The sequence below is a fragment of the Nylanderia fulva genome, unplaced genomic scaffold, assembly GCF_048542155.1.
Source record: "Nylanderia fulva isolate GAGA-0341 unplaced genomic scaffold, ASM4854215v1 Scaffold93, whole genome shotgun sequence".
Taxonomy (NCBI): Eukaryota; Metazoa; Arthropoda; class Insecta; order Hymenoptera; family Formicidae; genus Nylanderia; species Nylanderia fulva.
Window position 1 is genome coordinate 265924 of NW_028191058.1, and position 17414 is coordinate 283337.

The window sequence follows — 17414 nt, forward strand, 5'->3', positions numbered from 1 at the left end:
CGAAAAATTATTTAGTTTCGTTAGGATAACGCATTGTCATCCGCGATTTGGCTCTTGTTGCCCGTCTTATACGTTAAATTTATATTTATATTACAGAGCCTTGTTAAAACTCTTATATTTGATACACGCTGGCTTAAAAAATGCGTTTGTTTACCAACATTAATATATATAACAGAGAAAAGTATAGAATCGAAAGGATCTGAATAGCTCAGCTGGAAGAGCAGTCGCCCGGCAAGCGAAAGGTCTCGGGTTCGATTCCCGATTCAGCGATTTTCGGATCTATATTTTTCTCTTGCATTCATTTATTTATTTTCCGTAGGGGGGTTAAAGGGGTATTGAAATTAAATCTCAAAATATGAGATTATTTCATATTTAAAATCTTGGCCGTGTCCAAGTAAAAATTTGGTGCCTTGTGCACCGGTATTTAATTCTAACGAAAAATTATTTAGTTTCGTTAGGATAACGCATTGTCATCCGCGATTTGGCTCTTGTTGCCCGTCTTATACGTTAAATTTATATTTATATTACAGAGCCTTGTTAAAACTCTTATATTTGATACACGCTGGCTTAAAAAATGCGTTTGTTTACCAACATTAATATATATAACAGAGAAAAGTATAGAATCGAAAGGATCTGAATAGCTCAGCTGGAAGAGCAGTCGCCCGGCAAGCGAAAGGTCTCGGGTTCGATTCCCGATTCAGCGATTATCGGATCTATATTTTTCTCTTGCATTCATTTATTTATTTTCCGTAGGGGGGTTAAAGGGGTATTGAAATTAAATCTCAAAATATGAGATTATTTCATATTTAAAATCTTGGCCGTGTCCAAGTAAAAATTTGGTGCCTTGTGCACCGGTATTTAATTCTAACGAAAAATTATTTAGTTTCGTTAGGATAACGCATTGTCATCCGCGATTTGGCTCTTGTTGCCCGTCTTATACGTTAAATTTATATTTATATTACAGAGCCTTGTTAAAACTCTTATATAAAAAAATGTATTTATAATAAAAATTAGCATACAATGTATATAAGTTATACATTTTCTATGGGACTTATTTTTGTAATATAAATAATTTTATATATAATCTCTTATAGATTATTAAATAGATTATTTTTTCTGTTTTCTGTTTATAATGTATAAAGAAAATTTATTAATTTTTATTAAAAATATGTTTTAATATGTTTTTTATTTTAAATATATCTCTGAAAGAGAGATATGAATATATCTACAAATATTCTAAATAAATTAATATAAATAGAATGTTTTACAAGTTGTTTTACAATTTGATAAAAACAGTGGGATTTAAATAAATTTTTATTACACAAAGCAAAAATAATTATCAAATTTATTTTTTCAGGATTTATAAATAGTATGATTTTATAATTGATTATGTTTCGATGTTACGTTTCGATCGATTATAAATTGAATGCACGATTTAATGTATATACATGTGTGAGAAATTGATTACAAAATATCTATTGAATAGTTATGATTGAAAATGATTAATATTTACAAACATGATAGAACTATCAATATGTGTAAACATTTGTACAGAGATAAGCAAGTACAAATAACTTCACATAGAGAACCAAATGCTATTTGGAATAAATTATAATTGGAATAAATTATAGCTTTTTATCAGGCAGAAATATATAAAAAAAATACAGAAAAATATTGCACTGTCCAATATAATTTATCGTCTTTGTTACTTTTTTTCTAAAGATGCACGGACGCATAAACTATTTTTTAAAATGTAATTATGGAAAATTGTTTTGTTTTATTATTCTACTTATAAAAATATTAAGCTAAAACCAAAAAAATATTTTTATGACGTTATTAGATTTTACTTCTCTCGTTATTATATCAAGTGTTCAAATGTATCATAATATTCTAAACATTTTTTTACATTGTTAAATATTTTTGAAAATTATATTGTTAAGCTGTTTAAAAGTTACATTTCAACAACTAATTTTAACTAATTTTTGTTTTTGGAAAAAATCTGGCTTTTTCAAAACTTTATGAAAATAATTAAGAGATTTTCATTAATAAAAGAAGTAGTCTGTATAAGTAATGTAATCAAGTAGCTTGACAATGTTATATAAACATTTTACAAAACATATTAAAAATGTTTAGATTAGCATGATAATGATACATTTTAGCATTTGATGTTACAAAAGCAACATGAGAAATATTTAATAACATATTGATTATCTTTTTAATATTTAGTAAATTAATACTTACAATAAATAATAAGAAGAATAGTATAAAAAAGTACTATAATGAATAAATTTATATAAACAGAATTCTATGATTGCATTTAAAAAAAATAGTGCAATTGCATCTTGTAAATGTATCGATGCATCCTTGAAAAACATGTAATCATATTAAATAAATTACATTGAAGAGTGTAACATTTTTTCTACTATTTTTATCTGTAAAAATAATTACAGCTTATTTTAATTATTAAAAAATAACTCTGTACATGTATATATGTATTATTAATATAAAAATTTTTATTACGCACTAATGCGAACAAAATTTATCAGTCTATTATGGCACATTCTATTATATAAGTGTAGATATATCATTGTATATATTACGCGGTGTGTTATAATACACCATTTAGAAGCAAAGTTTGATTTTGTCGAGCATCATACTTATATTTAGCGCGTTTGATTGGCATCAGACGCATCCTGTAATCGGCCAGCGAACTGTGTGTATATTGATGACAAATTACTTTACAATGATAGTTAATAAGTATATATGTATGATTTTTTCAATCAATTTCTATCTATATAACATTTTATAGTGCATACACCAATTACATAATAAAATACATAATGAGAGTTCTATAAATGACTTAATTATTCATCAATAATGGAAGTAGGAAAAATTTTGATCAGAATTTTAAATAGGACTTGTACTCAAAAATTTAATTTTAAAATACTAAATATTTTTTCTCATTAAAGTATAAAATAATAAAACTTAATTTTTATCTTACTTTGCACAATTATAAATCATTCTCAATTTATCTCTCATACGTCATTTGTCGATATCATGAAAATATATTTCGTTTTGCATATTTATTTTTACATAATCGTCTCTTTCTCTTCCTTCTCTCTTTCTTCTTTTTGATAGTTAATGTAAACAATAGTAATTCTGCAAGTACCGGGTCTCCCAAGATGTAAGTTCATTTCTGTCAGTTTCTTATTCGCGAGCTCTGTTTCGCGTGCAAACAAAAATTATGCCACTCGCACATTGACAGTAGGCGATACACGTGAGGTCACATATATATGTATGTAATGAATGCTACGAAAATGTTATACGTTGACGGCGCGATTCGTCAATTGGCAAAACATCAACATGCACGTTGCATGCGTTGTCCGCTTCGAATATGTCAGCATTTAAACGCCCGATCGGCATCGATGAGACGCCGGTAACGAAAGATGCAATTGTTAGCATCGCTTGCGCGACGTATCGTGGATGCCGGCGCGAATATGACTGGATAAATTGATACACCAGACGATATGAAAAAAGTATGGTAGAGGGGCCGTGGATACGCACACAATTTCCTTTGGGAATGCATACGACCTTCCTCGACTATGACCTTCCTATATCGAGTGTGTTACACGGCTTGTAACATCATCGTATTACGTCATACGATGAATTTGATGGTGACATAATGCGATGTGTAATGAAGCGACAATGGATCAATGAATATTGGCGATTTCGATTAAATAGCGAGATTTGTGATTTAACTTTCGCGATATTAAAAGTTAATTAATATGAGTCAGTTGAAAATTTAAATCTGCCTTAATAGTTTTCACGAAATTGTTCCTCTATTATTCTTCCATGTATAGGACCAAGTCGAAGAAAAAGAAGAAGAGTAAGAAGATGAAGAAGAATAAAAAGAAGAAGCGCAAGAAGATGAAGAAAAATAAGAAAAAAAGTGTAAGAGAAAAAAAGAAGAATAAGAAGAAGAAAAAGAAGATAAAGAAGAGAATAAAAAGTATAGTAAGAAGAAGAAGAAGAAAAAGAAGAGTAAGAAGAAAAAGAAGAAGAAAAAGAAAAAAGAAAAAAGCTATTATTTTTTTTAAGTATTATAACTTATTTATGACTTTTTAAAACAATCATTGTTACTACAATTTATACGGTTTATTCTAAAATAATTATATTAGAATTTAAAATTTATATTGTATTTTTTAAGTTTTTAATTAATTGATGAAATGACTATTAATTTTGTGACTAAAGAAATTAATTATTTATGACCATGTTTTTTAATAATTATTTAAATTATTTAATTATCTAAATTTAAAGTGAATGCGAGATAAAATAATATTCTTGGAAAATTTTGTCAAAAACTTCAATATATATAGTTGCGGTTTGTGTATTTTCATTTATGAAGAAAAATGCAATTTTTTAAATTTTTCTATAGAACTATATATACATAAAATCTTTCTTTAAATGTGCAATGTCCAAATTAAAAAAACATATTATTATGCATATACGATATGTATAGTTATATACACATACATGTATATATGTATGTGTTGTATATTCATACACATACATTTACATGACCTGTATACAATGGAATCTCTTAAGCGCTATTCGGGGCTTTGAACGCAATAATAAGATTCCCCTACTTCACTTTGTGAAATTCAGGGTCGTGACGTTTTGTCACATTATGCAGTATATCGTCAGAAGATAAATATGCGTTATTGTGCGGTTAAACCGCGATATCTCATCCCCCATTACTAACATATGTTTACAACTTATGGAAGGGATATTGCGCGCGTTATTTTGGAGATGCGCTGTTATGTGATTCCATTATTTTGATTATTATTTTTAAATATTATATATATATATACGACTAAAATGATATAATATATAATATATCATTAAAACGAAGAGATCACCTGTGAATGAAATATTATAAATACTGATAATCACTAAAAATATAAAGATGCCATATAGAATTGCTGAAATAGAAATGGATATATAAAGAAAAAAGAAAGTGTATATTAAGCAGAAGCCTCAAATGCAAACATTTATGCATGCACATGCCAATCTGCTCATATATATATATATATATATATATATATATATATGTATATATATATATATATATATATATGTATATATATATATATATATATATATATATATATATATATATATATATATAAAAGAACCTTTATAGCACCACTGCCAGTCATCAAAGATCATAAAGTAATTTAAATCTATTAATGTATAAACTAATATAAAATTACGAATTGTAATAATGATACAAATGTAATGTAAAATTTTCTAAACAAAAATTAAGTTTAAATTATAAAATTTAAAAATTAAGTTTATATTCTGGATATTTAATAGAATATATATTTTATTATCCCATATTTTATTCTGAAAATTATGATGTAATATTGGGAAAGAAAAATAATAATATTTGAAAGTACTTTGTAAAGTAATTTTGTAAATTCAGTATTATATTTTTAATGTATTATATTATAAAATGAAATACAAATAGAAGAGAGGAGGCAGAATATATATATATATATATATATATATATATATCTCAGAATAAAAATATTATTCTAACACAAATATTAAAAAAAATAAATATTAAAAATAAATAAATATTAAATGTTAAAATTATATTATTTCGTATCATAACTTATTAAAATTATGTCGATACTTAAATTGTCATTTAAAATAATGTTGAACGATCTCATCGACTGACATTGACCAATAAAATATGAGATGGTGCTGAGGTCCATAAAGAACAGATATTTATAAAAACAAAATAAAAAGATATATTTGAACTCACGATGCGGTGAATTTCTGCAATTTCTCGAGGCGTTCCTCGAGATTTCGTGCTGATTCTTCTGAAAACGCTGTGAGATACGCGAGCACAGTTTCTGCTAAGCTTTTCACTTCTTCCGTTGTCGGTTTAAGTTTTTCAGTTTCCATTACGAGTTCCTGTTCACAACAAGATCAGAAAGTTTGTTAATTGTCATTATCGACGACAATTTGTACGTCCGTGTCCGAGAAGCAGTTTTTTAAATATTTTTATTTCACAAGCGCGTTATAAATTTTAAATTGCAGCAATTTGTGATAAAAAATATGTATATTTGTAAAAATAAATATTTCTATAGGAATAAAAATGTTATGTCGATTCTCCACGGAACGTTCACCATTTGATAATTCGTGAGCGACTAAAATAGATAGTTTTGGAGGGCCGAGCACCTGTGGTGCCTGGCTGTGCTAGTCTGACACGTTTGGCATTTATAAAGGGTGCACCGGGAAGAGAGAAAGATAGAACTAATTGTATATCTGTGCCGTGTCGGCGCACGGTAAATCGATAAGTATTCACATAAAATGTGTATATGTATGAGTGTGTATGTATAACATTTAAAGGATCAAAAATATGCCTTGCGTGACGTACATATTATTGCAAGCAGTTTTATATCTCTGCATAATATAATAATAACTAGAACACGCTTCACCTGAACTTTTTATATTTTTAGCTATTATTATTCTTTATGTAATCAATTGAAGTTTATAGAACTTAATTATTCTGACGCGATAAACAATTTTAATGACAATTATATTTATTATTGTAATAATATATATGTATAGTAATGATATTTATTATTATAATGTGAAATAGCGAGTTTCTTTCCCTTTTTTTAAGTAAAATTATAATTAATTATAATATATGAAGCATTTATACTTACTTCCAATGCTTTAATGGTATCCTGCAGGTGCTGCTTTGATCGTATCACTGTATCTATAAGTTTGTTCTTTTCTTCGATCGCGGTTAATTTCGTTTCGATAAGAGTCCATTGCGCTTCCAAATTTTCCCAATGCTGTGAAAGAGCATCGAGGGCATTTCTACGTCCTTCAAATCCTGAAACTAATTCCTGCCATTCTGTATTGATCTCCGAAAGCTGGGTTTCTATTGTTTTTTTATTATTGGTGTCTGCGAGTTGAAGAACCTCTTGGCCACGTTCGTTCAAAAGATCCAACTCAAATTGTTGATTCTATAAAAAAATATAAGGAAAGCATTAAAAATAGTTAATCAAATATATTATTCAATATAATCTATGATTTTGTTTTTTTTTAAATAAACATATCGTGTATAAAAATAATTTAATATAACATTTGTGAAATATTTTTAGATTTAAATATGAATTTAATATAAATTTAATTTAATGCTTAATAAAAAAATTCAACACAATTTTTTAAAATTTGGTATAAAAAACAAGGAAAATAATTTTTTGTATTCTGCTATTTTTTGACGTACCTGAATGTCATTGAGGACATGAGTGATTTTCTGAATATTGAATTGTAATCCAGCTAATGTGGTGACGGGTTCATCCGTGAATCTGGTTCTACTAATAACAGAACGAACGCGTTCCAGGCTCTGCGTATAATCTCTCCATATCTCTGCGCCTTGTTCCAACTGTGAACGTTGCGATTTAGCCGTATTGAGAGTGTTCTTCAACAATTGAGTGTGCTGTTGTTGCTGAGCACTCAGCTCCTCTTGCTCGTAACTGTCCAAAGAAGGCCAGATTTTATCCGCCGCTTGTTGAATTTGCTGCGAAACCAGCTCGCGTATCGAAGATTCGGTTCTGAAGTATATCTAAAAGAGTAACATATAATAAAAGGAGTTGTAGAAAATAATCGACCAAACTAGCGAATAGATAATTTATTCAGCTTCACGACGTTTCGACCATGTGATTGTGACTCTTTTCAAGTAAAACACTAAAATATTTTATTACATAAATAATTAACGTGCATATAAAATTCACGAATGTACACACTATCAAATAAAAATATTATAATTTATAATTTATATAATAAATAGTCCCAACGATTAAAAAAGAAGAGAAGATAAAGTGAAAAAAATTGCTCACCTTATGCTCCTCCAGATCGTTAAGAATGTTTTCAAAGTCGAGACCCTCCTTGTTACTCTCTAGCCGAATTTCAGCCTCGCGAGCCCAATTATGAAGCTTATCGGTAAGAACGGCGTAATCCAATCTCATCTGCAGATTATTCTCGAGATAATGTCCCCGTTCTTCCATTTCTCGCGGTAAGGACGTCAACAGGGACATCGCTTCGCTCAGCATCTCCTTCAAGGATCCAGGCATTCCTTCCTCATGTCGAACCGATTGCTTCAAATTTCTAATCTTATCGAGATACTCGTTCACGTCGGCACAAAGGGAGTGGTGTTTCTTCAGTTCGGCCTCGACGCTGGTTGAATCCCTCGCCAGAAGCGGCCTGGACTTGACTTCCTTCTCCTTACTCTCAAACCAGTCGAGAATGTCGGCCAACTCATCAGCGAGTTTTCTATGTTCGGCTGCCGCCAATTCGTGTTGTTCTCTTTGCGTCTCCACTGCTCTTCGAAGGGCCTGTAATTGTTGCTTCAATGACTGAAGCTGTTCCGTCACGTTGTTTCTGTCCACAGCTGAACCTTCCGCCGCTATCTGTTGTCCTTTGTCCGTCGCGCTTGCAAGAGTCGCTTCGCATTCCTGAATCTTTAGTATAGCGTCGTCATATCTGTTAAATTCATAAACTTATTATTGTTTTGTAAATAATTATTATTAATAAAAAGTTTAAATAATTTATAAATATAAATTTAACATATATAAGATAGGCAATAAGAGCCAAATCGCGGATGACAGTGCGTTATTCTAAACGAAACTAAATTTTTTCGTTAGAATTAAATACCTGTGCACAAGGCACCAAATTTTTACTTGGACACGGCCAAGATATAAAATTGGAATAATCTCTACAAGAGATTTTTAATTCCATGTATCCCCTATTCCCCCTAAAGAAATAAAGTGCGAGAGAAAAATATAGATCCGAAAGTCGCAGAATCGGGAATTATGGAATTAAAAATCTCTTGTAGAGATTATTCCAATTTTATATCTTGGCCGTGTCCAAGTAAAAATTTGGTGCCTTGTGCACAGGTATTTAATTCTAACGAAAAAATTTAGTTTCGTTTAGAATAACGCACTGTCATCCGCGATTTGGCTCTTATTGCCTATCTTATATATGTTAAATTTATATTTATATATTACAGAGCCTAGTTAAACTCTTAATTAAATAATTTAATTTTAAATGTTGCTCACATCCAGTGTTTGTTGTCATCTAAATAAAATTATATAGATGATCATCTAGATAAAATTTTGCTATTTTATTGTTATAGAGATAACACAAATTTGTATTGTTTATTTCTGCATCTTAGATGTAAAAAGTGTTACTTTTAAATTATCTAGAATTATTATCTAAATCTCGAATAATGAAGAATCTCAGATAATTTAGAGTCATAGCACTTAAGTAGAACTTAAGCAGCAAGCGATAAAAACTTAGAAATAAAAGTATGAATATATTTTTATATCTCTTTTATAATTAACATTTTTTTTAAAATCGTGTTTATATAAGCGGTCTTAAAAATAATATTATCTGTAAGTTATCTAGATGAATCGCTATATAATTTTATCTTTTATCTAGATATATTTGAAACAAAATCATCTTTATCTTATCTAAGATGAATTTATATATTTTCATCCCACCTTCATGTAGCTAATTTTAAAGTCATCTAAGTACAACACTGCCCACTGATTCTATATTTGATTTACATCTGATCAATAATTACCTTTTAATCTTCTCCTCTGTCGTTTGTCCGGATTTCTCGATATCACGAATAATTTCGGTATATTTGGCAATAAAGGTAGTAATCTCTGCGATTAAGGCAATAAATTGCTGTCGCAGTAGTAACAATTGACGAAGTTTTGCTATTTGTGCTTCGAGAGCTCTTATTAGATCATCCTGTTGAGCCAACACGCCATGTAGATCTCCAACGTTAGTGGATTGAAGATCGAACAATTTGGCTTTGTTTGCCTTGAGGTCGTCGAGAATTTTTTCGTAAGCAGTTAACATTCCTTCCACGTCTTCTATACGAGCACCTATGGGCTTGTTCAGTTCGTGCAGCTCTTTCTGAATATCCGTCATAAACTGAATTGCCTCAGCTACTCGCGCGGCAGCTTCCTCAGCTTCACTTATACTCTTTTGGAGCGCGATCGCTCTATCGTTTATTACATTTGCCACTCGTCCGTGAGCCTCCTTCATGTTTTTCAATTGCTCGCTCAGTTCCTGTTTATCCGCGTCACTCACGGTTGGCAAGATTGATTTTCCTTGTTGGTTTATCTTTTCTATGTCGTCGCCATATTCTTGCGCCTCTTTCTTCAATCGATTATACTGGAAAGAAAGAGAAATCCTTAATTATGATTTTATGAAACAATTTGAAAACAAATTATTCCTATTCCTAATAGCACAACATATCCAAAAGATATCCAGAGGACATTCGAATATCCTCAGAATATTCTCTAAACGTCTTCAGGATATGTGTGTTGTTAGGGATGTTTAAAGTGCATATACCTATCATACCTTAGCAAGTTGTTCTTGAAGAATATCCAGACTAGAAGGTCGTAACTCAGAAGACGTAGCCACTTCAGCTTCCTTGACCCACCGTTGACATTTGTCAAATTCATTCTCGAAGGCTTTGCGACCTTGAAGAAGATCTGCTAAGGAGGCTTGCTTTTCCTTTGCCTCTTTCTTTAATTCCTCGTAATCCTTACTTAGATCGTCTAGGAGAGCCTGAAGTTTAACGCGACTTTCTGCGTTGCAATCCTTCAGCAAGTTATGCCCTTGTTTAAGAATGTCTTTAAGATTGTCTTCGTTAAAAGAGTCGATGTCCGCTTCTAATCTTCTGTGTTGTATGATATCTTGCTCGACCTTCGAAGCTCTTAGAGGCAAATATCCGCTAAGTTTCTTCAGGTCGTTGCCTTTGGACCTTATCCAATTTCGAGCTTGTTCAATGTTAGCTTCTAATTTACGACGTGCATCAGCTGCCACGCTAACAGCTGATATTTCTTCTCTTAAAAGAGTGCATAACTCAATTTGCTCGGCGCGCAAAGTCCTTGTATCGGCTTCCAATTGTTGTTGCTCGCTAGTTTCCAACTCGTTTTGCATATTGCCGACCCTCTTTTCCAGCGTATCTATGACCAACTGCTTCCCGTCCGCTTTTTTCAACATAGCCTATATAGAAGGTAATAAAACATATTAATTGAAGACATGTAATTAATATTTTGTAAAGTTAAAGTAATAAATAAATGTTCTAAAAATTCCTTACTTTAAGAGCGAGGATTCTTTCTTCTGCCTGCTTGCTCTCGAAGCCAAGCAGCTCAGGCATCTTCACCTGCTGCTTCTCTTGCTCGATCCATTCGCGATTCTCCTCGATCTCTCGCTTGGTTGCTTCAATACCCTGCACCGTCATATCCAGGATCTGGGCTTTTCTCTGCAGCTTCTTGCTGATATCCGCGTAACGTCTCTCCACTGATTTGATTTGCTCCTCGATTTGCTGAGAGTCCAAATTGCTGACCGAGTCCATTACTTGGTCGCCTAGCTTCTTGATCTCTGCCAGTTTTCTCCGGTCCCTGAGACTCGAACTCGGCTGTGATGTCCTTGAGATTCGAGATTTTTTGATTGATAGTCAGTCCGCTACCTTTCTCAATTACATCGACCTTTTTCGATAGATTGTCCAACCACGTTTGGATATCCTGCACTTGCGATCTGTATTTCTGAATGAAATCTTGTGCCGCTTGCTTCCCTGCGATGGCGTCAATTAACTCGGCCTCTAGTTTATTCAAGCCTTCTTCAATATCCTGGTCCTTATCTTGAAGCGATAACTCCGTTAATGCACGAGTACGACGTTCGCCCACATTGGTGAGTAACTCGTTCATCGCTTGCAATTCGGCTTGGGCAGCCTCCGCTCGCAATTTTGCCGGTCGTGATTTCCATTCGGCGCAGAGAGCTCGTTGCTGATTGATCCAGGCACGAAGAGCCTTCTTCTGATGTGATTGTTCTTCTAGCTCGTTTACAGTCTTCATTACATTCGCTAAGTGCGTTTGCATCTGGAAATTTTATAATAAAAATACAATCATAACTTATAAATACAATTTGAAACAAATTAATATACAGCATAATTTTTTTTTTATTTATGTTGTATTAAAAAACATATACCTTATAGATTTAAGGAAATTCTAACGTCGTTTTGTTTTTAACATAAAATTGGTAGGTTCCGACTTTGTTTTTATATGTACTTTAATTGTGGGAAAGCATTTATTATTCTATTCAACCAATTAAAAAAAAAGGGTGCAAAAAATGATCATGTTTTGTTAAATAAAACAAAATAACATTAGAATCCCCTTAACGATGAAAAAAATAATAAAAAAAAAATATTTCTAATATAAAGATCTTGGAACCAAAACATCCTTTGACTGTATTTAAATAAATTTTTTACTTAATTATTAATTATTAATCGTATTAAATTGACTGTCAAAGAATTTAAATTTAAATGCATACCTGATCGATGAGATCGTCGAGTCTTGTCCTAACTTCAACTTCTCTTGCAGGAACTTGAATAGGTGGTGCATCGAGAGGACTTCCAGGTCTAGAAACGCATGTTGCCGCAGCTTCGCAAGCTTCCACTGCTAAGGCTAATCGAGTTTTCTCGGCTTGCAGCTTATTATGCAGAGTCCGAGCATTCTCGAGACTTTGTTTAGCAGAAGACAAGTTGTCTAGCGGAGCTCCCAGTTCCTGATTCATTTCCGCTTCATGCGTGTCCAGGTTTTTCATGATACTTTCCAGAATGTTCTCGTATTCCTGAAACTTGGCTAGAGACTCCGCCAATCTGTTCTTAATTTGCAGAGCGGTATTCAACAAAGAATTGTAACTATCCTGCACGTTCTGCAATTGTGTCTCTATGGTTGATCTAATAGAAGGATTCGAACCAACGTATCGATTTATTTGACCGTGTCCCTTTAGCTTGAGTTCGTCTAACACTTCTTGATATTTTTGGATTTCAGTTAATAATGTTTCGTGCTGCTTAATTTGTTCCATTGTTTGTTCTTTGTTGGTGATATAGAGAGAATTGTGTGCCATTAATTGGAAGGAGATCTGTAACAGCCATTTCTCCGTTTCCTGCAGAGCCGTGTGATATGCATTATACTCTTGTATTTCATTTTCTATTAGCTTTTTCCTTTCATCGACAAGATCGCTCAACGCCTTCCATCGATCTAATAGCTGTTTAGTTTCATTCAGTACCATGCTGTTCTTTGCCCATTCTAATAATTCTGTTGCTTCTGCCATCAAGTGATCCAAGTCGGATTTTCTATTGCCAACCTCTTCCTGAATGTGCTTATATCGTTCTAGCATTGTTTTCATCTCGCTGAATTCACCCTTTGTGTCCGAAAACCCTTTAACAACACTCTCGTTCTCTTCTAACCATTTTGCAAATCTATTATGAGCGTCTGCGTGATCCTCCCAGCGACTCAAAACTGATTTTACCTTCGCTTGAATCGTATTCAAGTCTATGCTCAGTTGTTCCCAACTGGAACGTAGATTAGCCATATCAGATCGTAACTGATCCTGTTGCTCTGGAAGAGCTATGTTAATTGCCTTTGTAAAGGCATTCTGCAACGTTGACAATAGGTGTTGACCCTCCGTTACGCGTGTTGCAACCAGCTATTGCATAAATTATAATACATTAATAACACATTTAATTTGGAACAAATATTGTAATTAAAGAAAGCACTTATTATCAGTTATGTAATGTAAAGTATTTCTTAAAATGTTTGGTTATTTGCTCAAACCCTATATATACTATTAATCACGAATAAAAAATTATATATATATATATATATATATATATATATATATTTTATATGTATATCGTAAAAATTTATTTTGTTCCGAATAATATCTGATTTTATAAAACTGGTTTAATATGTATAACTTTTGAACTCAATTGTATATTTAAAAAAAATTGTGAATTTATTTGTATGACATTATTTTATAAGTAGAATATTTAAAAAATGTCATACACTGTTTTGCTTGAAATAATTTACCTTTAAGGTTTCTAATTTATCCTTTGCCCAAGCCGTGTCTCCTACACCGATGCAATCTTCTACTGAACCGTAAGCCGTGCGTAGCCAATCTTCCATCTCCTTTTTGGCTTTCAAGAATTCGGTATGATCCGCCAAATTCTTCTCGATCTTCGAGACAAGTCCTTGTACCTCAGTTAGAAGGGACATATACGCCGATTGCAATTGTACCGTCTTATCTCGCGCCCAACTGCAAGCACTGATCTCCAACAAAGCTTCACATTTGTCATTCAAGTCTTCCAAGATTGGTTTTTGTTTAATCGCTTCCTCCATTAAACGCTTGCAACGTTCTAAATCGTCCGGAGTATTGTTATCTTTGGCTTGTTCTTCAATTATCTTCTTCTGAAAGTGATCTATCCATCGCTTCATGCCATCCAACGCGTTCGTAAACTGGGACCAGCTTGAGATGCAGTTGGCAAGAGTACGTTGCGAATCGTGACATTGTGCTTGCAAAGATTTCCAGTCCGCTTGTGTCTGCTTCATGTCTTGCTTGATGGAATCTTGGCCTTCGGGGCCCGTTTTAGAGATCACGATATCGCTTAATTCCAACATCTTCGAGATCAAAGTATCGCCTTTTGGTAGAGACGAGATTATCTGATTGACTTTATTTTCTCGTTCAATAATCTGTTCTTTTTCGCCGTGAGTATCGCTATATTGTTGAAGCTCGACCTTTGTGTGACGTATCCAATCATTTATTTCGTTTAAGGCTTGTTGGAACTTTTCATGATCCTTGACTTGATTCTCCAGGTTCTAAAATAATGAAAATATGAAATATTACATTATAAAACTTTATTATTATAATACAGAATATATTTATCCATGTTATAGTTTTATAAAGAAATTCTACTTACGCGAATCTTTTCGGAAATCAGTTTCTTCAAACTGTCGTACTTATTGATAGTTGATTCGTAAGGACTTTTCGATATGCTGGGGTTTTCATTAAGGTGACTCTTCAAGTGATCTATCGTTTCACCGTAACTATGAATGTCTTTTTGCAAAATCTTATATTTCTCCAACAGAGCGCGTTTCTCGCTAAGATCGTTTCTGCATACTTCTCCTGGTTGAATTTTGCCTTCGATTTCTTCTAACCAATCCGAGATGAGTCGGTGAGTCTTGTTAAGCTCCTCCAACATGCTCGTTCTTGCTGACAATTTTTGTCTAACATCCTCGACATCGGCCAATAACTTGTCAAATTCGCTCTTCAAGTTTTCGGTGTCTTCTTGAATTTTTGCCGCACCATTTTGTTCTGTATTCATGATGACTTTCTCCTTCAACTCCAAAGCGTAACGCAATTTGTTCTGCCCCTGCTCCAATGACTGCCGTATAGCTTTACACGTGTGTAACTTATTGTTAACCTCGGTTAATGTGCTAGGAATGCTTTTGCATTCGTTCAGCTTATCTCGAGTGCGTTCAATCCAATCTTGGCATTCTTGATACAAAGTATTGTGCTGTTGATGCTCCTATATAATTCATATGCTCATATAATTTGTATATCATTAAAATAAAATAAATTTAAAACATGTGTAACTATTGTAAAAAATTGAAATTGAAAGAATTTAAATTCATAAATATTAATTAGATAAGAAGAAATAGCAATAATTACCTGGTAATGCAATTCCAATCGCCGCATTATTTCCTTAGCGAGAGACAGCAGTGCGTTATATTTAGTGGTGAGTTGCGTTATAGCATTAGAAATTCTCGTATCGGCGCACGTTTCTAATAAAACTTGAGCTTTCATATTTAAGCGGTCTAATTCCTTCTGCCAATCGAACAATGTCTGCAAATGAACTTGGAACTGTTCGAGAACGTTTTTCTTTTCTTCAAGACTGTCCTGTAACTTATTAAACGTTTTAACTAATTGTTCAGTTTGCGTAAGCCATTCTGTAGCTTCGGAGAACTGATCCTCGTATTCCGTCCACTTTACTATACCGACTTCGAGTAAACTCTTCGTGTTATTCAATGAATCTCTGTAATAAATAAAAAATATATATGTAAGATACTCTAAATATAAACGTACACGTAAATGTAAAATAAGTGTTAATTTTTTGTTATGTATTTTAGGAAAATTAAATTCGAACTACTTACACATAGTTATCGTATTCTTCTTGCAATAGTGCCACTTCTTCCTCAATTATCTCCTTGTCTTCGGCATCGGCAATGTGACAGGCGGCGTTACCTTGTTCCAGAGCTTTCTCTAGTTTCTTCTGACCCTCGAAACATTCACTTTGTAAAACTTTCAGCTGTGTAATTTTACTAGCCAAGGATTCCTTGTCTCCTGTAGGTTCTGAACACTTGCCGAGTCTCTCTTTGGCTGCCCGTATCCATTGAATAAATTCATTGCCGCTGTCGATAAAGGCCTGGTGTTGTTCGACAGTCTCCTTCTGCTTCGCATACAGCTCTTGAGCCTGCTTGCTCAGAGTTTCATATTTAATCGAGATCTCCGTAGCCGGCGTCGCCTGTTGCAAATCTTCAGCCTTTGTAGCGACTGATTGAATTATAGGCTCGAACGCCACGATATCTTGCACGATACTATTCGTCTGTCGTAAATTTGCTTTTCTCTCTCCGATCGCCAAAGAACTTAATCCGACCAAACCCTTTCGAGCTTTGGAGACTTTCTGTTCGCACACCTGCTGCAGCTTAGTTTCGCGATCGTTGATCCACTGTTGCAGTTGTGAATATGAGGAACTGTAATCCGCCCATTGCAATAGACTCGTCTCAAGATGTACTTTTGTGGTTGAGATCTTCTTCACCAATCGCTCCCAATCGTTTTGGATCTCTTTCAATTGAGCGTTGATCTCTTCGCGACCGTCCGAGCGTGTGTTTCTCATGATCTTCTCGCCGCAATTCACGGTCAGGTGTACCAGATTTTGACCCTCCTCGCGTTTTCTCAACAGTTCCTGAATCTTGTCAAGTCTGCTTTGCAATTCTTCACGGCTGCTGCTTGAGGCCGCTTCTGTTCCTTGACGTACGATTTGCTTGGCGTTCTTGATCCAATCGCGAGCTTTCTCAAGATTGCTCTCGTATTCTTGATGCTGAGCCAGATTGGTTTCAACCTTATTCAATACATCTTTGGCGAGATTCATTTGCACCTGATAACGTGAATTTAAATGCCGCAGCTGATTGTTAACATAAGTGTCTAAATGGGACAAGAGTAAATCAGCAGCCGTTTTGTTAAATTTATCGATTTGTTCTTGACCTTTTGCCAGGTCGTTGCACAATTTTTTCACCTCTTGCACCTGCTTTCTTTTCTCTTCAAGATTTGGCAGAAGATCATTTTTTTGAGCTTTGATGAGAATGTCGAATTGTTGCAACCAATCGCTGAGTCTCTCGTATTCGTCCTTATAGTCGCGCCATTGACTTATAGTCGCTTCCAGTTGATTCTTTTGTTGTTGAATTTCT

General features: G+C 33.2%; 1 protein-coding gene across 1 annotated transcript in view; it reads right to left on the reverse strand.

Annotated features, from left to right (window-relative positions):
* LOC114943195 (muscle-specific protein 300 kDa-like) overlaps positions 1 to 17414 on the reverse strand; it is a 126039-nt gene that overhangs the window by 61594 nt on the left and 47031 nt on the right. The window contains 13 exon segments of the mRNA XM_085489991.1: positions 5831 to 5982; positions 6741 to 7046; positions 7310 to 7648; positions 7923 to 8565; positions 9668 to 10269; positions 10459 to 11109; positions 11204 to 11497; positions 11499 to 11984; positions 12436 to 13596; positions 13980 to 14765; positions 14867 to 15475; positions 15619 to 15982; positions 16101 to 17412. Of these exon segments, the coding sequence (XP_085346117.1) occupies positions 5831 to 5982; positions 6741 to 7046; positions 7310 to 7648; positions 7923 to 8565; positions 9668 to 10269; positions 10459 to 11109; positions 11204 to 11497; positions 11499 to 11984; positions 12436 to 13596; positions 13980 to 14765; positions 14867 to 15475; positions 15619 to 15982; positions 16101 to 17412 (7705 nt within the window).